Source organism: Pseudorca crassidens, chromosome 7, assembly GCF_039906515.1.
Source record: "Pseudorca crassidens isolate mPseCra1 chromosome 7, mPseCra1.hap1, whole genome shotgun sequence".
Taxonomy (NCBI): Eukaryota; Metazoa; Chordata; class Mammalia; order Artiodactyla; family Delphinidae; genus Pseudorca; species Pseudorca crassidens.
In genome coordinates, this window is record NC_090302.1 from 7,421,721 (window position 1) to 7,447,722 (window position 26,002).

Consider the following 26,002-nt stretch of genomic DNA (forward strand, 5'->3'; position numbering starts at 1 on the left):
TTAGTTGCAGCATGTAGGATCTAGTTCCCTGACCAGGAATCAAACCCAGGCTCCCAACATTGGGAGCACGGAGTCTTAACCACTGGACCACCAGGGAAGTCCCAAGACCTTACTTTTTTTTTTTAATAAATAAATAAATTTATTTATTTATTTTTGGCTGTGTTGGGTCTTCGTTGCTGTGTACAAACTTTCTTTAGTTGTGGTGAGTGGGGGCTACTCTTCGTTGCCGTGCGCGGGCTTCTCATTGTCATGGCTTTTCGCTGTGGAGCACGGGCTCTAGGCGTGCAGGCTTCAGTAGTTGTGGCTTGCGGGCTCTAGAGCTCAGGCTCAGTAGTTGTAGCGCACGGGCTTAGTTGCTCCGCAGCATGTGGGATCTTCCCAGGCCAGGGCTTGAACCCATGTCCCTTGCATTGGCAGGCAGATTCTTAACCACTGCCCCACCAGGGAAGCCCAAGACCTTACTTTTTTAATAACAGTTTTATTGAGCTGTAATTCCTATGCCATACAGTTCATGTATTTAAAGTAGACAGTTCAGTGGGTTTCGGGGATATTCACAGAGTTGTGCAACCATCACCACAGTCAATTTTAGAACATTTTCTTCCCCCCAAAAAGAAATCCACAGCCATTAGCAGTCACTCCCCATCCCCGCCCCCACACCAACCTCTTAGCCCCAGGCAACCACTAATCTACTTCTGTCTCTGTAGGTTTGCCTGTTCTGGCTAAACATTTCATACAAATGGAATCATAAAATACGTGGCCTTTTGTGACTGGTTTCTTTCACTTAGCATAACGTTTTTCTTTTTTTTGCGGTACGTGGGCCTCTCACCGTTGTGGCCTCTCCCGTTGCGGAGCACTGGCTCTGGACGCGCAGGCTCAGTGGCCATGGCTCACGGGCCCAGCCACTCCGCGGCACGTGGGATCTTCCCGGACCGGGGCACGAACCCGCGTCCCCTGCATCGGCAGGCGGACTCTCAACCACTGCGCCACCAGGGAAGCCCTAGCATAACGTTTTTAAGGTGCAGTGTTGTAGCGTGTGTCAGTACTTTTCATTCCTGTTATTGCTAAATAAGGTTCCATTACATGGCTATACCATGTTTTTGTCTATCCGTTTATCAGTTGATGGGCATTTGAATTGTTTCCATTTTGACTATTATGAATAATACCACTATGTACAACTTTTATGTGGAAGTATATTTTCATTGCTCTCGTGAGGAGCCTTCATTCTTAATCATATACGATGAGATTCACTGATGACGTGTCTTTAAAGCCCTGGCACATACTAAGCATTCAGACAGTGACAGCTATATGCGGGTTACACACACACACACACACACACTCACACAGCAACGGACACCACCCTGGCGGCCCAGTGCTTAGGACGCGGTGCTCTCACTGCCGTGGCCCGGGTTCAATCCCTGGTCAGGGAACTAAGATCCCACAAGCCGTGTGGTGCGGCCAAAAAAAATCCCCTGTAATCCCCACCCAAGCACTGGGTCCCCAGCACACACATCTGCCCACAGACATTGGGAGGTCATGGAAATGCTCAGACAACGCCCCCTGTTCTTTGCAGGTCAAATCACATGTAGGTGGTAGCACAGCAGGGCAGGGAAGGGAGGAATCAGGAGTCCCGGGCCCTGACCCTGCTAAGCTGCTAGCTTGTATGTACCATCCAGGGGCCTCAGTTTTTCTACTAGAGAATGGACATAGGGCAGCTGGTAGTTCTGGCCCTTATGCATGGCTCACTTAGCTTCTTTCCCGTTCCCCAGGCCGTGGCTCAGCTAATGATCCTGTGAGTGTCAGGGAGTCACCATTGCCCCTGGGGGCCCCTGTCCCAGAGTGGCCTACCTGTCTGCTCCCAGCATGGCGTCAGACACCCCTGAGTCCCTGATGGCCCTCTGCACTGACTTCTGCCTGCGCAACCTGGATGGTACCTTGGGCTACCTGCTGGACAAGGAGACTCTGCGGCTCCATCCAGACATCTTCCTGCCCAGCGAGATCTGTGACCGGCTCGTCAATGAGTGAGCAGGCGTGGGGCTGGGGCAGGGGCCTGAGCCTCAGCATGAGTGTGTGCGAGAGATTGGGAGCATTGTGTGTGCCCCCCGTGGGGATATGCACACACGTGGGTATCTGTGGGTGCAAGAGAACACTGGCCCCTCCATAACCGTAAAGTTGTAATTGTGCATGTTGGTATGTGTGTGGAGGGGGGCGCACGTGAAGGAATGTGTTTGCACACACGTGGGCTTCTGCAGCACAGGGTAGGTTTGAGTGTAAAACTGCAGGTATGCATTACACCTATGAGAGGGTGTAGAAACCGCTCCTATAATATAAATGAAGGAGTTATATGCTGTCCTGTGTGTGCATTTGTGTACGCACACGCGTGTGCGTACACACACGATGCACCTGTGCCTGTGAACACGTGTCTGTGTGTGAACCTGAATACATACATATTTATGCACCAGTGCCGGAATAATGGACCCCTGAGCAGGGATCAGATCATTCAGAAAATCGCTATGTGGCTTCTCCAAGGGACTCCCCACTAATAGAGGCTCCTAGAAGGATGATACACAGGCCTGACTGCTGGAGGTTCGGTCCAGATGCCCAGAGGGAAATTGTTAGACCAGACAGTTGCATATAAAAGTGGGAACCTGTGTGTGACCTGAGAGCCCAACTTGTAAAAACATTCTGAGCATCTAATGTGGGTCAGGCACTATATTGGACACTGCAGAGCAGAGTTGTGTCCATTTTACAGATGGAGGAACTGAGGTCTGGGGAATTGCAGTTACTCGTGTGAAGTTGCCCAGGTAGTGAACAGCCAAGCCAGGGTGGTGTATGACTCCACAGCCTTTTCCACCAGACCAGCATCTGCTGGTATCTCAACAGAGTTTTGCTGAGCGCTTGCTCTGTACCCAGCTGGGAACTCCAAACCCCTCGGCTCAGTCTTCCTGTTGGACAGGGTTCTGGGAAGGGCTGATCAAGGAGTCAGAGCTGGCTTAAAGAAGATGGGGAGTGTGGACATGTATGTTTGTTATAGAAGCGTCTACAGTTTGGCGGGGAAGAGCTTGGGATTTGCCATTGCTAGAGGCCCCTTTATCACCAGCTGGTCTACCTTTGGACTCCTGGGTGCTGGGGCCACCCTTAGTCTCATCTGTAGGGTAGTCCAGATCCAACCAGGTGCTATGAGGAAGAGGAGGGGAGGAGGTGGAGGTTGCTGCCGGGGTGGCCAGGGAAGGCTTCAGAGGAAGGGGAGGGCTTGTGCTGGGCCTTGAAGGGAGCATGCGGGTCCCTCCCCTGAGCCAGGCTTCCTTCCCTCCCAGGTATGTGGAGCTGGTCAACGCCGCCTGCAACTTTGAGCCGCATGAGAGCTTCTTCAGCCTCTTCTCAGACCCCCGCAGCACCCGCCTCACCCGAATCCACCTCCGCGAGGACCTGGTGCAGGACCAGGACCTGGAAGCCATTCGCAAGCAGGTGAGACCTGGTCACCGGGCACCGGGGATGGCCGGGGGAGGCCACCCTGAGACGGTCAGGCAGAGTTGGGGCAGGACCGGTCACCTCCAGCCCAGGAATCCTGAGGCGCCTCCAGGGCTCTCCCCCTCGTGCAGACCCCTCCCCAAGCCCCACGTGTGGCTCAGGGCCAGGCCTAGGCTGGGGTGTGGGTGCAGAGGTGATAACGGGGCTGTGCCCGCCGCCAGGACCTGGTGGAGCTGTACCTGACCAACTGTGAGAAGCTGTCCGCCAAGAGCCTGCAGACGCTGAGGAGCTTCAGCCACACCCTGGTGTCCCTGAGCCTGTTCGGCTGCGCGAACATCTTCTACGAGGAGGAGAACCCGGGGGGCTGTGAAGACGAGTGCCTCGTCAACCCCACCTGTCAGGTGCTGGTCAAGGACTTCACCTTCGAGGGCTTTAGCCGCCTGCGCTTCCTCAACCTGGGCCGCATGATCGATGGGGTCCCCGTGGAGTCCCTGCTGCGGCCGCTCAACTCGCTGGCCGCCTTGGACCTCTCGGGCATCCAGACGAGCGACGCGGCCTTCCTAACCCAGTGGAAAGACAGCCTGGTGTCCCTCGTGCTCTACAACATGGACCTGTCTGACGACCACATCCGTGTTATTGTCCAGTTGCACAAGCTGCGGTGAGCTGCGAGCCCAGAGCTCGCGGGGTGGGGGTGGGGAGGTGTGGATTGTCAGTCCCAGAAGATTCCTGAGCCCCCGGCCAGGCAGAAGGTGGGGATAGAAGAGACAGTTCTATTCCTTAAACCCACTGTTTTGGTCTGACCGGGGCTGTTAAGGGCACCTGGGTCCCAGCACGTTTTTTCCCAGAACGCCCTGGAGTGGTTGTAACAGGGATGGGCCCTCCCCTGCCATGGACTGAAACAGGAGGGGTCTACGAGGCAGCCCCAGTCTGTGTCCAGCTCCTGACCTGTGCCCCCAACTCCAATCTCCAGACACCTGGACATCTCCCGAGACCGCCTGTCCAGCTACTACAAGTTCAAGCTGACTCGCAAGGTGCTGAGCCTCTTTGTGCAGAAGCTGGGGAACCTGATGTCCCTGGACATCTCTGGCCACATGATCCTGGAGAACTGCAGCATCTCTAAGATGGACGAGGATGCAGGACAGACCAGGTGGGGACCCACCTGCCATGTTTGCTAGCAGGGTATCATTCAACAGGCATTGACCAAGTGCCCCTCTGTCAAGTGCTTGTCCTGGATGCTGGACAGAAAGAAACAAATCAGACCCTCCCGAGTCTGTGTGAGCTACTGGGGACAGACGGGTCATTATTAGGGCTGCACAGGGCTCTGGGGTTGCCCTGAGGGTCAGGAAGGAGGGAGGAGGAGGAATGGCACCCAGGCTGTGCAGAGAGCTCATTCTGAGTTTGCCAGAGGAAGGGTGTTCTCGCAGAGGAGACAGCACGTGCAAAGGCTGGAGGTACTGCATGGGGAGTGACTGGGAGATTACGGCGCTCAGACGGGCCGGAGCTGGTGTGGTGGTATTAAGGTAAGGCCAGCATACCCGCCACTCGTTAGGTGTTACGGCAGACAGGCTGGTCCCCAGGTTTGTTGTTTGGAGGAGAGAGCTGATTCAAACCCATCCAGCTGTCACTGGCCGTAAACCCTCTCCCCGACCGGAATGGAGTGGGGTTTGGTTGATGGGCATGTCCCTTCATGACTGTTGGGGGAACCTAAAGGTGACACATCCTCACTAGAATGGCAGATAGGATTCTCCAAAGATGGCTGCAACGGTATCTCCTATCCCACATGTTCTCTACAGTGTGACCTTGTCATCCTCCCATCAAGAGGTGGGGTCTATGTCCGTCCCCTGCCTTTAAAAAAAAAAAAAAGGGACTTCTCTGCTTCCCTGGTGGCACAGTGGATAAGAATCCTCCTGCCAGTGCAGGGGACACGGGTTCGAACCCTGGTCCGTGAAGACCCCATGTGCTGCGGAGCAACTAAGCCCGTGCGCCACAACTGCTGGGCCTGCGCTCTAGAGTCCGCGTGCCACCACAACTGAGCCTGCATGCCACAACTACTGAGCCCACGTGCCACAACTACTGAGCCCGTGTGCCGCAACTACTGAGCCCGGGTGTCACAACTACTGAGCCTGCGTGCCGCAATTACTGAGCCCGCGTGCCGCAACTACTGAGCCCGCGTGCCACAACTACTGAAGCCCACATGCCTGGAGCCCGTGCTCCACAACAGGAGAAGCCACCCCAGTGAGAAGCCCGTGCACCGCAACAAAGAGTAACCCCTGCTCGCCACAACTGGAGAAAGCCTGTGCTCAGCAACAAAGACCCAACACAGCCAAAAAAAAATCAAAAACAAAATAGACAAGGCTGGAGGGCCTAGCAGAGGGCCCCAAGGAAACGCCTCACCACCCCCCAGGGAGAGGCCCTTGTTTGTGCTGACCCAGGGCAGCCCCGGGCCCCAGGCCACTCACCCCAACACCCTCTTCCCTCAGCATCGAGCCTTCCAAGAGCAGCATCATGCCGTTCCGGGCTCTGAAGAGGCCACTGCAGTTCCTTGGGCTCTTCGAGACCTCCCTGTGCCGCCTCACGCACATTCCGGCCTACAAAGTGAGAGGGGGAGGGGGAGGGGAGGACCAGGGTGCCCCGGGAGAAGGGAAGGAGGGGTCTGTCTGCCCTGGGCCTAGAGATGGCGGCACTGGGATCGGGCATCCCAGTGCTTGGCCTCTTCTGGGATGTTCTGATCATGCTCCATCTCCAGGTGAGTGGTGACAAAAATGAGGAACAGGTGCTGAATGCCATCGAGGCCTACACGGAGCACAGGCCGGAGATCACCTCACGGGCCATCAACCTGCTTTTCGACATCGCACGCATTGAACGCTGCAACCAGCTTCTGCGGGCCCTGAAGGTCAGTCCCGACCCTGGGGGCCCTCGGGCTCTGGTCCATTCCCACCACTCCCTCCTCTACACCCCTCCTCTTCCCCAGGACACCAGCCGTGCCGCCTCCCAAACCCCAGCCCCGCCTCGCGGTGCCTAACTTGCCCCAGCACTGGCCTCGTCCCAGGACCGTGGCCTGCCCCAGTTTCTGCTCCCCAACCCCTACTTCTGCCCTCAGGCAGCAGGATCAGGCTGAGCCCTGCCCCAGAGGACCATCCAAGCCCCTCTCACAGCCCCAGGCCTGTCCCCGCGCAACTTGGACAGGCCTGGCCAACCCCAGCCCGTACTCTGTCTTCATACAGCTGGTCATCACGGCCCTCAAGTGCCACAAGTATGACAAGAACATTCAAGTGACGGGCAGCGCTGCCCTCTTCTACCTGACCAATTCCGAGTATCGCTCAGAGCAGAGCATCAAGCTGCGCCGGCAGGTCATCCAGGTGGTGCTGAATGGCATGGAATCCTACCAGGAGGTGACGGTGAGCCCCCACCCGCTGCCTGCTCTGACCCAGACACCCCACTTCCTGCTCACCCTGTGTGCCCCAGCCTCGCCAGCAGGCTCGCAGAGCCCTCCCGGTGCCATGCTTGCTCTCGCCCTTTCTCTCCTGGCTCTGTACCGCCCCCCCCAACCCCCCTTTCCCGCGGCATCGCTGCCAGACTCTGGGACCTGGCATTCAGGGCCCTGGGACCTGGCCCCACCCGGCCAGTCCATCGCCCACTGCCACCCTCCCCCAGGGGCCCTGTCCTCCTGACTCTGGGCCTTTGCTCGTGCTAACTCCTTAGCCTGCCCAGTGACACTCTGCTGAGGTGGGTATTTTTTTCAATAACTGCTTTTATTATAAAAGTAATCAAAATTTTTACTGGAGAAAAATTACAGGTATAAAAGAAAAAAACAACAACAACCCGTAATCCCAGCACACAGAGAGCCAAGATTAACGATGGATATCTACTGTTCTGGCTTTTAGTCTGTGCATATTTATTTAGTAAATGGGACCATTCTGTGTGTACTGTTGTATAACCTGGATTTTCATTTCAACAGCGTCTTGTAAATGTGAACATCTCCCATATCAACAAAACATTTTACAACAAAATTTTAAAAGCATTGTTTCTTTTCTGATTACAAAAGTGAGATACCTAATGCTTAGAAAACAAATTCAAGTAATAGAAAATGCACTAACTAGAAAGTGAAAGTTCCAATCCCAGCTCTCCTCCCCCCGGGGCAGCTGATTTGAACAAGTCGGCTTCATAATTGTTGATGTCGGCATAGTGTGAAGTGTTCTCATTCAAGGAGAGGCTGCCCTGGTGCTGACTCTGTGCTGGGGCTCAGAGGCAGTGGTCAAGCCCCATCCCCGAGGTGTAGCAGGACGGGGCTCCCCCGAATACATGGGCTGCACTTACTGAGTCAGCCCCACGGTTGAACATTTAGGTTGCTTTTCATGTTTTGCTATTTCAAATAAGGCTTTGCTGAATACAAGTAATTGATGCTCCTCATGAGACACGTCTAAAAAGGAGAATGGCTGGAGCAGTGGGTTTGTGTATTTTTAAAGCATTTGGTACGTGTTCTTGCATTGTCCTCCAGAAAGGCTCTGGTGGGGATATAGTCTCTGCAGGGATGAGAAGGCCCCCTTTCCCACTGCCTGCCAACTCCAGACCTTAGAGCAACAGTTCTTCCTGCATTGAGATTGATTTTATAATCAGGTAAAAGGCTTGTCTTTTTTTTTTTTTTTTTTTTAACGAGAAAAGAATGCTAGCTGAAGACTCGCAAATTCATAAACTCTTTCAAAGAAATAGAAATTCAAGTAACAAGATAATCACTTTTTAAAATTTATTTATTTAGTTAGTTAGTTAGTTATTTTTGGCTGTGTTGGGTCTTCGTTTCTGTGCAAGGGCTTTCTCTAGTTGTGGCGAGCGGGGGCCACTCTTCATCGCGGTGCGCGGGCCTCTCACCGTCATGGCCTCTCTTGTTGCGGAGCACAAGCTCCAGACGCGCAGGCTCAGTAGGTGTGGCTCACGGGCCTAGTTGCTCCGCAGCATGTGGGATCCTCCCAGACCAGGGCCCGCACCCGTGTCCCCTGCATTGGCAGGCAGATTCTCAACCACTGTGCCACCAGGGAAGCCCGATAATCACTTTTTGACTCGAGAGATTGATGATGTCCGTTGACAAAGGTCAGGGGAAGAACACACTCGCACTTTCCACTGGTGAGGTGTGACCTGAACAACCTCTTCACAGGGCAACTTGCAGAACCTGCCAAAACTGTGAATGCATTTATCTTTTGGCGTAAATTCCACAGTTAGAAATGTTTTTAGAGGAAAAAGATACATGTACATCCTCCCTTTTTGATTAAATAAGACGTCAGAGGCAACCAAAATGTTTTAGCAATAGGGGCCTGGACCTGAAAGATTAACGTAAGATCTGCCCACATCATGGGATATGATGGTAAATCTGTACATCCTAACATGGAAAGATGGATGGCCCTGCATGTTGATAAGTGAAGAGAAGTTTTGGACCAATATGGATAAAACCTTCTTTCGCCTCTCCCCTCCCCCAAGTATACATTTGTATTTCCATGGTAGAAAAATCTAGAAGGTTGTGCATCAAACTTTTTTTTCTTTTAATATTTTTGGCTGCGTTGGGTCTTCGTTGCTGTGCGCAGGCTTTCTCTAGTTGCGGCGAGCGGGGGCTACTCTTCGTTGTGGTGCGTGGGCTTCTCATTGCGGTGGCTTCTCTTGCTGTGGGACACGGGTTCTAGGTGTGCAGGCTTCAGTAGTTGTGGCACGTGGGCTCAGCAGTTGTGGCTTGCGGGCTCCAGAGCACAGGCTCCGTAGTCGTGGCGCACGGGCTTAGTTGCTCCACGGCATGTGGGATCTTCCTGGACCAGGGCTCGAACCCGTGTCCCCTACGTTGGCAGGCGGATCCTTAACCTCTGCGCCACCAGGGAAGTCCTGCATCAAACTTTTAACGGCAATTACTTCTGAAGAATTAAGTGGGGGACTTTATAACTTTCTACTCAGATAGTATTTTTTGAAATCTTTATAGTAAGTATTGCTTTTATGATTTAAAATAATTTTTTTTCTCAAATTACGAAATATATGTATATTGTGGGGGAGAAAAAGGACAGAGTTAACAAGGGTTAACAAGTTAATTAGAGGATTAGGATATCCTCTAATTTATATAAGTAATGAAGTATGGTGAACTTCCAGTATCTATTGAGAAAGCATGGAAGGAAATTATGAGGAAAATGCACTGAGAACACTGTAAAATAAAGAAAGAAAGAAACCCACAGACAGCACAAAGAGTAATTGAGGATGTGGAGTGACTGGAACTTTTCTGTGCTTCTGGTAGGAGTATAAACTGGTACAGCCACCTTGGAAACAGTCTGGTGTTACCTGGTAAAGCTGAAGACGTGCACACCTTGTGACCTAGAAACTCCACCCTGCGCGTGGGTGCCCTAGAGGAGCCCACACACATGGATACCAGGATGCACGTACAGGACACTGTTTGAAGTAGCCAAACACTGAAGTCTACCCGAACGTCCGCTAGCAGTGGACTGCATAAATAAATTAGAATTCTATACTGCAAATGAAAAAAAATGCATTTCAGCTACTTATAACAAGACGGTTGATCTTGCAAACCTGTGGTTGAACAAAAAGCCACAAGATGCTAGAGAATCTTTCAAGTGAAAGGCAGGGATGGGGCTCTCTCGTGGGGAGAGGGGCTTATGACCAGGAAGGGACATATGGGGACTTTTGGGTGCTGGCAATGTTGTTTCTTGACCCAAATGGTGTTTACATGGTTGTTGAAAAGCTTGTTTGCTTTATAATTATTTGCAAAACTATACATTTGTGTTTTATGCACTCTTCTGTATATTACAGTTCACGTTTTTAAAAAATATTAAAAAAAAAAAAAGCCTCGTAGTCTCCTCTTCCAGGCAGCCTTCGTGGACCACCACAGCTCTGGATGATCTCACACCTCTAGGGAGCCCCTCAAGTCCAGCTCCCAAGGCTGACCCTGACTGTGCTCCGCTTGTCTCCTGGCCCCACCCAGGTCCAGCGGAACTGCTGCCTGACCCTCTGCAACTTCAGCATCCCTGAGGAGCTGGAGTTCCAGTACCGCCGAGTCAACGAGCTCTTGCTCAGCATCCTCAACCCCACGCGGCAGGACGAGTCGATCCAGCGCATCGCCGTGCACCTGTGCAACGCCCTGGTCTGCCAGGTGGACAACGACCACAAGGAGGCCGTGGGCAAGATGGGCTTTGTCGTGGTGCGTGCGCGCGCGGCGGGGGCTGCGTCTCCCTCCCTCCTCCACAGCCCCACTGCCCAAAGGGAGGATTTGGGCCGGACCAAAGGAAGAATTTCCTGGGACTTCCCTGGCGGTCCAGTGGTTAAGACTCTGAGCTTCCAATACAGGGGCTGCGGGTTCGATCCCTGGTCTGGGGAGCTAAGATCCCATGTGCCACGTGGAACAGCCACCCCCCCCCCCAAAAAAAAACCAGCTACTTCCAAAGGAAGAATTTCCTAACGGTGAAATTTGCTGATGACCCGTAGATTTCCTCCACCTAGAGAACACTCTGTCATCCTCTCCCAGCCCCTCCACTCTCCTGTTGGGTCCCACTGTACAAGTCACTCCTGCCTCCTCAGACCAAGTGCCCCTCTTATGTCTTCCCAACTGGGATTAAATAAATATCTGAGGGCCTATCTGTTTAACATCAGCCTCCCCACTGGCTGTGAGCTCCGTAGGGAGAGACGCCGTGCTTGTTCCTTCCATCATCCCGTCCCTGGCACTTCCTAGCACAGGGCCTGGTGCACAGTGGGGAGTTAATAAATATTTGCTGAAGAAAGGAAGGCACATCTAGTCTCCTCCTTTCAGTTATCACTGGGGAGGCTGAAACCCACAGAGGAGGAGGGCCGTGCCCACAGCCACGTGGGGTCAGGCTCGAGCCAGGACTAGCACCCAGGCGTCCTGATGCCAAGTATCAGGTCCGTGGGTGGTACTTCTCCCAACAGCCTCCCAAATAGAGAGGCAGATTTGGTCTCGTCGGGATGTATTAACAGGAATAGAATTGCTAACTCTTCCCTCCCTCTTGGTTCTTGGGGGACATGGTAGCTCTTGAAGCCCTGGCCCCCCTGGCAAGTTCTCTTCTCTGCCCACAGACCATGCTGAAGCTGATTCAGAAGAAGCTGCTGGACAAGATAGTAAGTTGAGTCTTCATGGAGCCACCCTGCCCCTCCCCTAGCCTGAGAAGGGACTGGCTTGCCCCTGGGGGGGTGTCCACATTGTGTCAGGGGACCCTGTCACCGGGTGCCAGGAGCCTGGGGGCCCATCCAGGTGAACCTGTGCTGAGCCGTCTCCCCGCTGCAGTGCGACCAGGTGATGGAGTTCTCCTGGAGCGCCCTGTGGAACATCACGGATGAGACCCCCGACAACTGCGAGATGTTCCTTAACTTCAACGGCATGAAGCTCTTCCTGGACTGCCTGAAGGTAGCGCCCTCTCCAGAAGCCTCCTTACTCCCACTTGGCCGCTCTTCTGTCCCCATGTCCCCCAGCAACCCCTCTCCCCATGGTTCCCATGGACGGGCAGTGGGGGTCAACTCACAGGCCCGCCAGCCCAGGATTTGCTGCCAACAGGAAGGAGCTCCAGAGGTCTTCCCTGACCCAGACGACCTGGCTGGGCGCCCCCTTAGAGCCCTCCCTCCAAGGGAGAACTCAGACCCGTCCTTCTCAGCACGATTTCTCAGACTCTCCAGGTCTGGCTGGGGTCCACTGAGGTATCAGCCAGACAGAATTCTGTCCAGTAGGATGGTCTCTTCATCCTAAAACTCATTCTTGATTGTCTTGCTCTAGTTTCCAAAAGGATTCCCTTAGACTAATATTTTGAGCTTTGGTAAATAGAATCATGTTTGTCCCATTCACAATTTTATAGGTCAGATCTCCACTCAGCCTTTGATTTTGTGGCAGGGAGCTCTACCACTTTAATCCCTTGTAGTGTGTACCCAGCACTGTCCTAGGTGTACCGGAAGGTAGGAGAGCAGCAGATTGCACCCGCCCCCCCACCCCCGCTTTGTCTATCTAGTTGAAATGGCCAGACAGATGCTCATAAAGCTTCTAGGTTACCAGTATCAGACACTAATTAAGTACTCATTGATATGACCCCCAATGGCTCTCATTTTGCCAGGAGTTCCCAGAGAAGCAGGAGCTGCATCGGAATATGCTAGGACTCTTGGGGAATGTGGCAGAGGTGAAGGAGCTACGGCCCCAGCTAATGACTTCCCAATTCATCAGTGTCTTCAGGTTGGTACTTCTCTTCTTTTCCTTTTTGCCTTGGCTGCCAGGATGCTCAGAGCTCTAGTCAGTGCTCAGTTCCAGTAACTGCTGTTAGCCTAGATTTCTGTTAGGAATGCCGCCTTCACTCTATGATGCAGTTTCTTATTCTTTCAACCCTCCATAAATGGTCCTGTTGTAGCTGTATCTTACCTTAAGCGACCTTATATACCCTTTAGAAGTCATCTGGGTACAAATGATAAGTGATAAAGAAATCAATAGTACCTCTGGTATCTGGTCTTTTAGTTGGGGTCCAGCAGCTGGTATCTGAAGAGGGACTTGGGGATCAGGACTCCATTCTTCTCTCTTCTTGGCAGCAACCTGCTGGAGAGCAAGGCTGATGGGATTGAGGTTTCCTACAATGCCTGTGGCGTCCTCTCCCACATCATGTTTGATGGCCCTGAGGCCTGGGGCATCTGTGAACCCCAGCGGGAGGAGGTAGAGGAGCGCATGTGGGCAGCCATCCAGAGCTGGGACATCAACTCACGGAGAAATATCAATTACAGGTGCGGAGTGGGGAGGCGTGGGACGTGGACGTGGGGTAAGTGCTAGGACAGGATGCTCCTTCCCAACAAGGTCTGGTGCGAGCTGCTTGCCCTCCTCCTCGTCCTGTGCCAGGCGTTACTAACCGAGGTGTAGTCCACGTAGAGCGCAGCATGTGAATGTGCACATCTCACCTCTACAGTTTGGTGCCTGTTTCCTCACGTCGACACCTGTGTGTACCCAGAGCCTGTCGTTTACAAACATTTGATACCCGTCCAGTTGTGAAAAAAAAGGAGAAAATACAGACACGCAGCAGGAAACAAAACGGAAACCATTCATTCCCTAAAAGAGCATCTCCCCCCTAACATTCTGGCGTCTCCCTTTCCAGCAGTTTTCTATGCACAGATTTAATTACCTCCAGTCCAGCTGGCATCAAGTCTTACTATCTCGTGTGTGAATTTCCAGCCGCAGCTATGCGTCTCCCTCATCGTTTTATGACTGAGTCACTTTCTGTGTGCACCTGGGCCATCTTGTATTGATGGACATTGAAGTTGAAAACCCGTGTTGGGAGGAACAGGCTCATGCTCGTGGCTTTGCCGACACTCCAATTACTGTCATTTCAGAGGAGAGCTGAAGTGGAATCGCTGGCCCGGGGAGGGGGTGGAGGTTGCACATACATTTTTCAGGCTTTTGGACCATGACTCCAGATGATGCGTAGTAGAAGGCCATTATGGGAAGTGCAGTCAATCTCTTCTGCTTCCCAGGGTCCTTTGTCCCCCACCTCCCAGGGTGCTCATGACCTCTCTCACCAGGGCGCTCTCTTTGTGGAGCCTGAAGGGCCGGGTGCCCCCCGTCCCCTCCATCCTACTGGCCTGCTCATCATTTGTCCACGGGACCCTTCAGTGAGGACAAACCCCCAACAAGAGACAATGCACCTCCCCCCACAATGCCCGGCATCAAAAGTGACCTTGAGGGAGTTCCCTGGTGGCCTAGTGGTTAGGATTCCAGGCTTTCACTGCCATGTCCTGGCTTCATTCCCTGGTCAGGAAACCGAGATCCCTCAAGCCGCACGGAGTGGCAAAAAAAAAAAAAAAAAAGTGACCTTGATTTTTCTTCCTATAGGTCATTTGAGCCAATTCTTCGCCTCCTTCCCCAGGGCATCTCACCTGTCAGCCAGCATTGGGCCACCTGGGCCCTGTACAACCTGGTGTCTGTCTACCGTGAGTACCCACTAACCCTTTGTTCACTCATCGGCTGAAAGCAGACTTGCCCTCAGGGAGGTGATAATCCGGGTGGAAGTACTATGAGAGCTGGTGTCAGTGTCTGCGTCTCAGCACCCAGCCCTCCACTTTCTGGCATTGGTGGGACACCCAGCATAATGGCTGGCCCCTGCCTCATGGGCAGAAGCAGGCCTGGCAGATGAGCCGGCCCATCCAGAGATCCCAGACAGCTTTCTTAATGTTTCCTGCTTCCATACAAGTGAATAGTCAAAAATCTCCATGCCTTCTGTAAGGCAGGGTAAGACCAACCCAAACCAAGAACTAACCCCCGAGGAAACAGACGTCCGAGAGAACAGGAGAGAACTTGAAAACAGGTCTCACTCATTTCCTCGGAGAGACTCCCACCCCCTCTTAGAAGAGCCTGAACTGTCCGCTGCTCAGTGGCTTTGGGGGAGAGGAAAAAGAGGGTGCAGCACCAAGAGACTTTGATTGCAGACCAGGTTTGACCCCTAGTTCTCTCCTTTACTGGTTATGTGATCTCATGCAGGTTATTTAACCTCTCTGGGCCTCAGTTTTCTCCTCTGTAAAATGGGGATAATAACACTTACCTCATAAGGTTGATGTGAAAAGAGAACCAGCAGAAAGTGCTGAGCCCTGGTGCCTGGATACTGCTCAGTCCTGCTACTGGCAGCGTGAATAAGAGTGCAGGCCTTGGGGGAAGACTGCCTGTGTTACTTTGAGCAGGTTTCTCAACCTCTCCATGCCTCATTTGCCTCATCTTTAAAATGGGGTAGTAATAGTACTTTCCGCATAGGATTGCTATGAAGTAAGACATGTAAAGTGTTTGGAAGAGTGCTTTGGCACATCCCAGCTGTTCAGTAAGCATTTGCCAATTTTCTATTATTCCTTGAGGTTAGTCTTACTAAAAAGTCGCACCTTACCTCAAAGAGGCAGTGTAGCACAGAGGAAGAGCCCTGAGCCCGGACTCCCTCAGACAAGCCTCTAGGGTGACTTTGAGTGGATTACTTCATCTCTCTGAAACTCAGCTCTTTCATCATTAAATGGAGATGATAAAAATAGCTCCTACGACATAGAGCTGCTGGAGGGCCATTGACATGCCCGTGTTCTCCGTGGAGCGTACAGCCCTGGATACCGAGCCCTAGAATGTTCTCTGTTGGAGTGAGCCATGAAGCCACCCAATAGGTAGCCCTGGTGGTTCCATCCTGGCTGGAAATATTTTGTTAAAAGTACAAATAAACAGGTTCCTGGATCTGTTGAATCAGGATAGCCAAGGGCAGTGCTTAGGAAGCTCTATTTTTACAAAAACTTCTCAGAGTAGAAGGTGCTGGTTTGGGTGACATTTGGCGGGGGGAAATGCCACAGTGAGGCAAAGAAGGGAAGAGCCTTTTCCAAGGGGTTCACCCCTTGCTTCCCCCAGGTGGCCTCAGAACTTGGGCCCCAGGGCTGGGCAAACATGGCTCCTGGCCGGTCGCAGCAGTGCCCTCACTCAGGGCCGAGTCTTCATCCCGCCTTCTGGGAGGGCAGTTCTTGCAGCAAGGGTGGGTTTCTGAGCAACAGGCTGATAGAAATCCCACCCTGATCACCTGCTGTCTGTCCCTATCCATAGCGGACAAGTACTGCCCCCTGCTGATCAAAGAAGGTGGAATGCCTCTCCTGAGGGACATGATCAAGATGGCAACCGCGCGGCAAGAGACCAAGGAAATGGCCCGGTGAGAGACTGGCAGTGTTTCTGCTTGGAGCCTAGACTTGGGGGAGCGAGGGACACAGCCAAGCCCTCTCGTGGTTAGGAATGGCTGAAATTCCCAGGGGCAACTCAGAGCTGAGTGAGGAGGTGGACAGCATACTGACGTCCAGCTGGGGCCTCCCTGAGTGTCATTTTGGCCACAGTGCGGCCGGAAACTGGATGACCAAGCTCTGAGCGGAGCGTCATTGCCCTCATCTGTAAGCTTTATTTTCTTACGTCCTCTCATCCCTGGGCATTAGCAAGTCAGGTCAGAACTTGTCATTATTTTTGGCCAAAGACATTCCAACTAAAGAGAGGACACAGTATGGTAAAATACATAGGGATCAGGCAGAATGCAAATGAGTTTCTGAATGTGAAGGTCCCGGACACGGCAGGGCCATCAAGGCCTTCCTCTGCTGTGTCGTTTTTCACTACCGGGTCTAAAATATCATCTACCGGGATCTCACACCCATCAGTGCACAAGAGAGACCCTCAGAGATGCTACGTGTCGCAATCAGCAGTAACGACCTTGCTTTCCCCGGGATACATTCTAGAAGAGAACAGAGTTAAGTTTACCCCAGTTCTAAACACAGCGCAGAATAAAGAGTATCGTGGGGGAGGGGCCTGGAGCTCAGAGGCTCCCCAGACAACTACTCACTGGCTGTTTCTGCAGTTATTGTCGGCAAAAGGCACTGCTTGGGCTTCCCTGGTTGCGCAGTGGTTGAGAGTCCGCCTGCCGATGCAGGGGACATGGGTTCGTGACCCGGTCCGGGAAGATCCCACATGCCGCGGAGCGGCTGGGCCCATGAGCCATGGCCGCTGAGCCTGCGCTTCCGGAGCCTGTGCTCCGCAACGGGAGAGGGCACAACAGCGAGAGACCTGCGTACCGCAAAAAAAAAAAAAAAAAAGGCACTGCTTAAACGTTATTTTTGTTTTTAATTTATTTATTTTTGGCTATGTTGGGTCCTTGTTGCTGCGCGCAGGCTTTCTCTAGTTGTGGCGAGCGGGGGCTACTCTTCGTTGCGGTGTGTGGACTTCTCGTTGCAGTGGCTTCTCTTGTTGCGGAGCATGGGCTCTAGGCATGCGGGCTTCAGTAGTTGTGGCTCGCAGGCTCAGTAGTTGTGGCTCGTGGGCTCTAGAGCGCAGCCTCAGTAGTTGTGGCGCACGGGCTTAGTTGCTCTGCGGCATGTAGGATCTTCCCAGATCGGGGCTCGAACCTGTGTCCCCTGCATTGGCAGGCGGATTCCTAACCACTGCACCACCAGGGAAGCCCACTGCTTAAACATTTAATTGACAGATTGGTCTGAGTTTGAGAATGGTAAAATGAGTGGTTCTCCAACTTAATCTCCCTAAAGAATCACCTAAAAAGATTGTTAAAAACATTCAGTTCCACCTAGATTTTCTTTTCCGGTGGGCCTGGGAATGTGCATTGTCAACAGGGCTCCCAGGAGGTTTGAGAAGCACTGGGTAAGACTGACCCGTAACCTACCCCAGTCACTTTGAACATCTCTGTAAGACTTGAGGTGTGTACCCAAGCTGGCCAGCCTGATGCCAGGGTGCTTAGAAATCCCTCTGCCTGTTCACCAGTCCTGTCCCACCCCAGGCATCCCTTACTTCCTAAAAGGCATTGAGGCACCTCTTTAGCACATGGAGGCTGCCGTGAACACACACACACACACACACACACACACACACACACACACACCCGCCACCAACCCAGAGGCTTAGTGTGAACGGGAAGGCCATGCAGGGTTCAGGGTCACACCTGACGGCGGTTCCCAAGGGCCAGACTAGAGTGAGAGACAGACTCGAGATCTGAGCATGAGGGGTGACTCCCAAACGCTGCACGGGGACTTGGCCGCTGCAGGGTGTCGGGCCCTTGTACTTGTGCAAGCACAGCTGCCCTAGCCCTACCCGGACCTGCTGCTGGAGCAGGATCTCTGGGTGAATCTGATGTGCAGCCAGTTTGGGGACCACCAGTAGACTTTGGGGAAGAAAAAGGCCTGGGTGTACAGGGAAAAGGTGAAGAAGGAAGATGTTGCTGAAAAAGAGACCAGAAGGTTTTGGAGGTTAGGCCTGAGCTGATTCAGGGACGCCCCTAACCACAGATGCCCAGGCACTGAGAGGTGGAAAGGGGGCCTGGGGAAGTAGGAGGGGAGCACGCGGGGCTGATGGCATTCGTGGCCACGAGTACCATTTCCTGGGTACCCCGCACATGCTGGCCACTCTGCCCACCACTTTGTGCACTTCATCTCATTCAGCGTCAACATCATGGTTACCGTTGGCTAACAAATCCCGCAGCCTGATCAGCTGGGAGGGGCTGGGCCCACCCCAACCCCAGCCCACCCTCCAATCCTCTTTCTCTCATTGTCTCCAGCAAGGTGATTGAGCACTGCAGTAACTTTAAAGAGGAGAACATGGACACATCCAGATAGAGGCCTCTGCCCCCACGGCCGCCACTGCTCTGGACCACGAGGCTGGGAGGAAGCACCCTCAAGCAGCCCAGCTGGCAGATCCCCACCCGGGGAGCCTCCCAACTGGATGAAGGGACACAGGGGGACTTTTGCACAACCGACGCTTTTCCTTAACATTAGTGAGATATATATATATATATATATATAATATATATATATTATATATATATATTTTATATATATATATATTATATATATATATTATTTTTTTTTGGTTAGGAAGTGTGAAGTTTTGTGTGTATGATTTCTGTACAAAAACAAAAGAAACACTCCCTGAGTCCTCGCAGCTTCCTTGGCCATTCTCAAGCCCCAACTCAAAGCCTTCATCGCTGCCACACTCACTCCTACCCCTGCCAGACTAAATGCCCGTAACATTGTGAGTGTCCAGCCCTTGCCCTGTAACCTCTGACCTTGGCCTCCCTTCCTGTTAGGAGAGGCAGTGGGCTTTCGATAGCCCACTCCAGCACCCTAACCCACCCACCAAAGCCTGAGAACGCCCTCTAGGTTCCTGGGTGCAGCTGATGGGGTTTGGAGATTACAACTAACCCCACTGGGTCTCCCAAATGCCTTGGTGCTCTCGGCTGTGGGCCTCTGGGGCGAGCAAGTAAGCCGTACCTGCCTAGGTCCAGGCAGTCCCAGCCCCAGAGGGCCCTCGAGGAGTGGAGCTCACAGTGGCTCTGCTGCCCTCTGGCCAGGCCTGCCTGAGGCCACGCTGCTATGGAGGCTGCCTCCTAGTCTCCCACCAGGTCCCAGGCTGTCGAAGGCCCCAGCCCAGGGCTGGTCAGAATTCAGGCAGATTCCACTGCCCCTTCTGCCAAACATATCCAGAACCTGCCCCCCACCCTGGAAGCCAGCACCTCCTGGGGCCAGGGGCTTTTTCCCCTCACCCCCTACCCCTCATCTGCCCACAGCACCCATGGTGCCCAGGCACCCCACCAGCAGAACTGAGCCTGCCTCACTCGCCCCTGCCTGCCCCGCTGCCCAGAGGACCCCACACCTCTCTCACAGGCAGGAGGTCCCCAAGCCACCCTTTCCCGGTGGCAACAGGCGGACACCTCCAGACCAGCATTTGGCACATCCTGCAGTGGCCCTGCCCGGCCCTCCGGGGCCCTTCCCGCGCCCCTCCCATACTGACCCCAGGCTTTCCCTCGGAAACCTCCGTGCTGTTGTTTCAGAGAAGTGTGAGACACAAACGTATCTTGAAATATCTTGTGGTCCTCCCTTGATGTCACTCCGAATTGCTTCTCATGGCACAGACGGCGGTGAGGAGGCCCCTCTGGAACAAGGGGCTGGGGAGCAGAGCTGACTCTGCAGGTGGCCCTTGAGGGGTGGCTTTTCTTCCCTCCTCCTTCCCTGGGCCTGTTTTTGGATTCTCCTGGTGTTTCTGCCTGCAGACAGAGCGGTCTGGATGAGCAGCCCAGGGGAGAGGCACCTGGCCTTTCTCCCCTGGGGTCTTTCGCTCCCAGCCGTGGGAAGGGCCAGCTGCCCTGTGTCCCTCAGCTTAGCAGATGGGCCACATCTGCCCCTCCCTTCCATGCTCACGTGGCCTGAGCCAGGCCCCGGGCAGAGCTCACATTGCATTGCATTACCACCTGGGGCCTGGGTAAATGTCTGTACTTCGGGATGTCACAGAAATACATTTTTGTGCAAAGTGGAGCAGAGTGTCTTTTTTTGTGGAAGGGATGGGGTCTGGAGAGGGCCCTGGGCTGGCTCAGGCAGTGGGCCTTGAGTGAGGTTGCGTTGGGTCAGTTTGTGTGCCCAGCCCAGAGGGTCAACTGCAGACTGGGGACAGGTGGCAGATCGGGCTGGAGCACCTGTTTTTCCTTTGCAGCCTCTCCACACCCCTGTGCCCAGACACTGAGGGTACAGCTGGCAACAGACCAACAGGGCCCCCGCCCAGAATGGCTGTCTGATGGTAGAGACAAATGTTAAATACGAGATTATGACCCAGTGTGTGAGGAGCAGGGAGAAGGGAGCACAGAGCAGGTCCCTCCTGTGGGCCGGTGGGAGTGTGCAGCAGAGGCTGGAGTTAGCTGGGCCACAGCCCCTTAGGGAGACGGAAGAGCATACGTGCAGATAAGAGACAGTGTGGTATCCTGGGCAGGGGAGGCTTCTCACAAGCGGAGACATGCGAGCTGAATCCAGCAGAAAGACCGGGCTGCCAGGCCTGGCTGTAGGGGTCCAGGGAAAGAGTGTCCTGGGCAGAGGGCCCTGCCAGGAGAAGACCTCGCAGGGAGAACCACGAAGCCGCCCACGTGGCTGCAGCAGAGTGGAGGGCGAGGGCGCCAGCAGGAGGGGATGAAGGAGCCGGGGCCAAATCCTGAGATGACTCAGCTTTGGCCCAGGATGGTCCTGGTTTACACCTGTTGTCCCAGTGTAAATATCAGCAGTGACTTCTGTGCCCCTGAAGTACTACTGAGGCTGCACCCAATGAGGGAGAGCTCTTCCCCAAAGAACAGTCTAGGTGCTGGTCCCAGATCAAGTGGAACCATTCCCAAACGTGCCAGGTGGTGTGTCCCCAGTGCCCAGTGACAAAGGCCCTCTCCTAGGCCAAACTGTAGCCAGTCTCCAAGCCCTCTTCTCCACTAGGCCACAACCTTGGCCTATAAAAACTACAGACTTCAGGGCTTCCCTGGTGGCGCAGTGGTTGAGAGTCCGCCTGCCGTTGCAGGGGACATGGGTTCGTGCCCCGGTCCGGGAGGATCCCACATGCCGCGGAGCGGCTGGGCCCGTGAGCCATGGCCGCTGAGCCTGCGCATCCGGAGCCTGTGCTCTGCAACGGGAGAGGCCACAACAGTGAGAGGCCCGCATACCGCAAAAAAACACAAACAACTACAGACTTCAGCGCAAGTGATTTCGTTCACTCCCACCTCTGACATTAAAAGACTTAAACACTAACATAGCTTCTAACAGCTCAAGGTCACATCCCTAGGATGACCCTAGCCCCCTCTTAAAGTGCCTGCCTGAGAAAGCTCCAGGCTGCCAAAAGAATTTACTGTTTTAACCAACACCCTGACCACCCTTTCTTAGAGCATTTACTAAAAAGGGCTTACAATTGTGAATGCTTTCTCTGTCCCTCTGAGGTGTATTTGTACCTCCTACAACTCAGGAGTGTCTTTCTCAAGGACCTGATAGCCATCCCTTTAAAATGTAATCATCAGGAAGGATCAGGCCTCTGTCTCCCAGTCTCTGTGGGAGGATAGAAGCTGAACTTCAATTATTGCCAGATAGCAGACACAGCTGGCCTAATCAGCATTTACCCTGACCCACTGTTTGTAATTTTTCACTGCTCTGAGTCTCTTCAAGCCCCTACCCTTCCCCATCTCAACTCCCTCATTCTCCCTTTAAAATACCCAGTCACCTCTATACAAACCAAAGCTGCACTGGGACTTCCCTGGCCTGAAGCCCTGGGTTGGGCAAGGCTGAAGGGTGTAGGTGCTGGCTTAGAGCCGGGGAGACAAGACAGTCCTGTGCTAGACACTCTTATTTCCATTATTGAGTCCTCCAACCACCTCAGCAGGGGGGTACTATTATCATCTCCATTACACAGACAGAAAACAGAGCTCGCAGTGGTTCAGTAACTTGCCCAAACTCATACAGGTAGGAAGAGGCAGTGCTGGGATTTCTGACTCTGACCCAAGTTGGGCCCCTCATAGCCAGACTCTGCACCACGTACCTCCACTCTGCTCTCATCCCATCTGCAATATCTGAAAATGAATAGGAGGTAAGGGTATCACCACGGCGCAACCTTGGGCGAGTCCTGCCCCTCTCGAGGCCTCAGGCGTCACATCTCCGAACCGCGCACAATTCTGCAACCTGAAGTCACAACACCTGGATCTTTGAAGCGTCCAGGAAGCTGTACGCATGCGTTAGGCTGTGGCCCTGGGGCTGGTGGTGGAACCCCAGTGGGGCTGGGTCGAGGCTCCCGACGGCTCCCCGGCTTTCGAAAGTTACCTGGCTGGTGGGGTGTGGGGTTGGGGGAGTTACCGGCTGCGCGCGCGCCGGCCCCGCCCTCAGCCTCTTCAGGCACCTGTGGGCTCGAGGGCCTACTCGGCCGCAGGTACCGTCCAATAGGCAGTCTCCGTCACCCAAGTCGGCCCCGCCCACAGCCTGTCTCCTCCAATCCCCGGGTGGCGGTGGGTCCTCTCCCTCGGAGGGCCCGCCCCTCTGAGCGCTTCTTCCGGGTGGGGCCCCGGGCAGAGGCGATGGCGCCGTGGGCGCTGCTCAGGCCTGGGGTCCTGGTGCGGACCGGGCACACCGTCCTGACCTGGGGGATCACGCTGGTGCTCTTCCTGCATGATACCGGTGAGCCGGACCCCGCGCGACCCTGGACCCCCCCGATCCCGCATGATTCCCTAGATGTTTGGGTCTCACTGAGTCCCTTGCCGAAGCCCAAGAGATCCTGGGATTCACCCAATCTCCTCCACATCCTGAGGCCCCCTCCCCATCTCTCATTCCAAGAGCCACCTGCTTTCTGCCTAATACCCAGTTGATCTCTAATTAATTCCAGAATCTTCCTGATCCCTGCCAGATACCCTGTCTGTCCCAGGACCCACCCGGTGCCCCAGATCCGACGACCGACTCGAGCCCCCTTCTCCCCTGATCCTGGGACCCGCCCGACCCTTCCCAGGAATTGACTCCCAAGATTCCGAGGATCAACTAGATGAAGGACTGGCGTCCCGCCCAGCCCTGTGGCCACTAGCTGCCCAAGTCCAGGCTCCCCAGCCTCAGGCAAGAGAACACCGCATAGGGGAGCAGCCTGTCCCTCACGTCCTCATCCTTGATTCTCGCCCTGGTAGCATTCATTCATCCCATCAACCCCCTTCCACCCTTCCTCCTCTTTACCCACCACAGGCCACCTCTGTGGCCACCTCCAGCACAAGTTTTCACCCTCCCTCACTACCACCATCAGCCCCCACTCATCATCCCTCCTTGCTCCGGCATAAAACCCCGGACCGGGGGCGTTCTCACTTTCCTCCCAAGACCTCAAGTCTCCTCCACTGCCTCTGCCCCTTAGCCTAAAAACCTGCTCAGTCTCCCCATCAGAAAGAACCCCCCCTCAGTGCAACCCCCTTTCCTTCTCCGCTCCCTTTTACAGTCAAGGGGCACCAGAGTTGGCCACACTCGGCTGTCTGGCCGTCTCCTGCCCCTCTCTCTTCAGCCCCCCGCCTCCCAAAATCCTTCAGTCACCTCCATGGGCTGGACCCTTCCTTGCCTGGGCTCCCCTGTTGTCCCTCTGCAGCATCCCAGCCAGCCTGCCGACCCTGCCCTCCTCTGTCTCTTGGGCATCTTGGACCTGGCCAGCTTCTCCGCATCTCAGAGCCAGACCCCTCCTCCCTCTCCCCCACATCCAGCCAAGTCTGGCCCCATCAGCCTCCTTACCCTGCTGTCCATCCCCTCTTCTCCACCCTTTCTGCCACTGCCCTTGTCCAGACACGCTCCGCTCCGTGTCTCAGATAAGCCTCCCCTCTGATCCATCTTTTCTCTAGCAGTAAGAGGGCTTTCAGAAACATACCTGACCCTATACCCTTCCATGGTTCTCTATTGCGCTCCAGAGAGAGTGTAGATGAACTGCTTCTTTTTTTTTTTTGCTGAACGTGAACTTCTCCCTCCTGCACCCTATGCAGTGGCCACACCTGACCATTCATCAAACTCCAACTCCAGGCCTTCCCTCAGCCAGGGACACACTTCCCCCCTCCAGCTGCACCCCTCACCTGCACCCTCCTATTCTGTCGCCGCAGCCTCACTTTCCCCCTCTGGCCTCTCCAGCGCTGCGGCAGTGGGAAGAGCAGGGGGAGCTGCTCGTGCCCCTCACCTTCCTGCTCTTGATACTGGGCTCCCTGCTGCTTTACCTGGCTGTGTCACTCATGGACCCGGGATACGTGAATGTCCTGCCCCAGCCCCAGGTAACCAGGGCTCCCAAACATCTCCTCCCCCACAACAGGGAACTCAAGGCCCCAGTAACAATCTCATGCTAGACCCTGTGCTGAGGGCTTTCCTAGGGAATCCCAGGGAATCGTCTTGCCAGACCTAGAGCCCCATCCTACAGTGAGGAAATTGCCAAGACCCAGAGAGGGGAAGTAACTGGCAAAGGTCACACAGCCTCGCCGTCCAGGGCACTCTGCCCCCACTCTACCACCTCCATTACACAGGGGATGGATCCCCAAACGTGCACACCCAGAGTTAAGCTGGCCCCCAAGGGAGCTACCCACCAGTGCCCTCTGCCTCCCAAGGGAACCCCATCTCATACTGTGTCCCCCCATTTTCAGGAGGAGGCCAAGGAAGAGCAGACAGCCATGGCTCCTCAGGCCATCCCCCTTCGGCGCTGCAGATACTGCATGGTGCTGGTGGGTGATGCAGGGACCTCCGTGGGAGGGTCGGGCAAGATTGAGGCTCCTTGGCCTCATCCCTCCTCCAGGAAGGCCTCCCAGATGCCAGCCCTGACCTCCCGCCCACATTGTTGGGTCCAGAAGGGAGCCAGTGTTGAGGCCTGACTCCCTGTGTGCCCACAGCAACCCCTGCGGGCGCGTCACTGCCGTGAGTGCCGTCGTTGTGTCCGCCGATATGACCACCACTGTCCCTGGATGGAGAACTGCGTGGGGGAGCGCAATCACCCAGTGTTCGTGGCCTACCTGGCGCTGCAGCTGGTGGTGCTTCTGTGGGGCCTGTACCTGGCATGGTGGGTTCCCCCAGCGCCCCGGGTGGTGGGTGGGGGGCAGGCAGCAGGCACCCACCAGGTGTGGAGAGAGCCAGGCTCCCTCTTCAGGGGCCTCGGACCCTCTCCCAAATGGCCGGCCCACCTGGGGTCCCTGGAGCAAAACTGCCAACCACATATCCGCCAGCTCTGGGTCCCTGTCCCCCTCCTTCCCTGCAGGTCTGGCCTCCGCTTCTTCCGGCCTTGGGGGCTCTGGCTGCGGTCCAGTGGGCTCCTGTTTGCCACCTTCCTGCTGCTGTCGCTCTTCTCCCTAGTGGCCAGCCTGCTCTTGGCCTCGCACCTCTACCTGGTGGCCAGCAACACCACCACCTGGGAGTTCATCTCCTCACACCGTATCGCCTACCTCCGCCAGCGCCCCGGCAACCCCTTCGACCGCGGCCTGACCCGCAACCTGGCCCACTTCTTCTGCGGATGGCCCTCGGGGTCCTGGGAGACCCTCTGGGCTGAGGACGAGGAAGGCAGCAGCCAGGATGTTTAGGGTTGCTAGAGGCCGGGCCACCGTCTTGTGCCTGAAAACCAGAGGGGCTGCACCCGGGGGCATCAGCGCTCCAAGGGCCTGGACCTCCTCACTGCTGCCCACTCCTCCCAGGCCTCAGGGTGGAGCTGAAGGACAGAACCCTGCCTCAAAGGCAGAAGAGGAGGAAGAGGACCCATGGGGGG

General features: G+C 54.7%; 2 protein-coding genes across 8 annotated transcripts in view; both read left to right on the forward strand.

Annotated features, from left to right (window-relative positions):
• ZER1 (zyg-11 related cell cycle regulator) overlaps positions 1-20,283 on the forward strand; it is a 30,329-nt gene extending 10,046 nt beyond the window's left edge. The window contains exons 2-16 of one of the 4 annotated variants that reach the window (XM_067743029.1): positions 1,767-2,018; positions 3,315-3,465; positions 3,690-4,126; positions 4,439-4,615; positions 5,949-6,063; positions 6,215-6,361; positions 6,693-6,866; positions 10,433-10,648; positions 11,539-11,580; positions 11,747-11,866; positions 12,561-12,676; positions 13,024-13,212; positions 14,312-14,409; positions 16,037-16,139; positions 18,531-20,283. In XM_067743029.1, the coding sequence (XP_067599130.1) occupies positions 1,861-2,018; positions 3,315-3,465; positions 3,690-4,126; positions 4,439-4,615; positions 5,949-6,063; positions 6,215-6,361; positions 6,693-6,866; positions 10,433-10,648; positions 11,539-11,580; positions 11,747-11,866; positions 12,561-12,676; positions 13,024-13,212; positions 14,312-14,409; positions 16,037-16,139; positions 18,531-18,588 (2,301 nt within the window). In that variant the 5' untranslated portion in view covers positions 1,767-1,860 and the 3' untranslated portion in view covers positions 18,589-20,283. The other 3 variants (XM_067743031.1, XM_067743032.1, XM_067743033.1) reach the window with 3 other exon arrangements.
• Positions 20,284-22,775: 2,492 nt separating this feature from the next.
• ZDHHC12 (zinc finger DHHC-type palmitoyltransferase 12) lies at positions 22,776-25,931 on the forward strand. 4 transcript variants are annotated; one of them, XM_067743077.1, is made up of 5 exons: positions 22,776-22,932; positions 24,397-24,533; positions 24,897-24,974; positions 25,140-25,328; positions 25,502-25,931. In XM_067743077.1, the coding sequence occupies exons 1-5, from the start codon at positions 22,833-22,835 to the stop codon at positions 25,787-25,789; spliced, it is 792 nt and encodes a 263-aa protein (XP_067599178.1). In that variant the 5' UTR covers positions 22,776-22,832; the 3' UTR covers positions 25,790-25,931. The 4 variants fall into 4 exon arrangements, with proteins under 4 accessions (XP_067599178.1, XP_067599176.1, XP_067599175.1 ...); XM_067743075.1 differs by having other exon boundaries at positions 25,140-25,306; XM_067743074.1 differs by lacking the exon at positions 24,397-24,533 and adding an exon at positions 23,159-23,358 and having other exon boundaries at positions 22,788-22,932; positions 25,140-25,306.
• The last annotated feature ends 71 nt before the right edge of the window (positions 25,932-26,002 follow it).

What these genes read in the sequence shown, in the direction of transcription:
- ZDHHC12 (XM_067743074.1), top strand. Translation starts at nt 22,833, where the DNA reads ATGGCGCCGTGGGCGCTGCTCAGGCCTGGGGTCCTGGTGCGGACCGGG. An exon ending in GCTCTTCCTGCATGATACCG is followed by an intron (nt 22,933 to 23,158) that starts GTGAGCCGGACC and finishes GATCCCTGCCAG; the next exon opens with ATACCCTGTCTGTCCCAGGA. An exon ending in GCAGATACTGCATGGTGCTG is followed by an intron (nt 24,975 to 25,139) that starts GTGGGTGATGCA and finishes GTGTGCCCACAG; the next exon opens with CAACCCCTGCGGGCGCGTCA.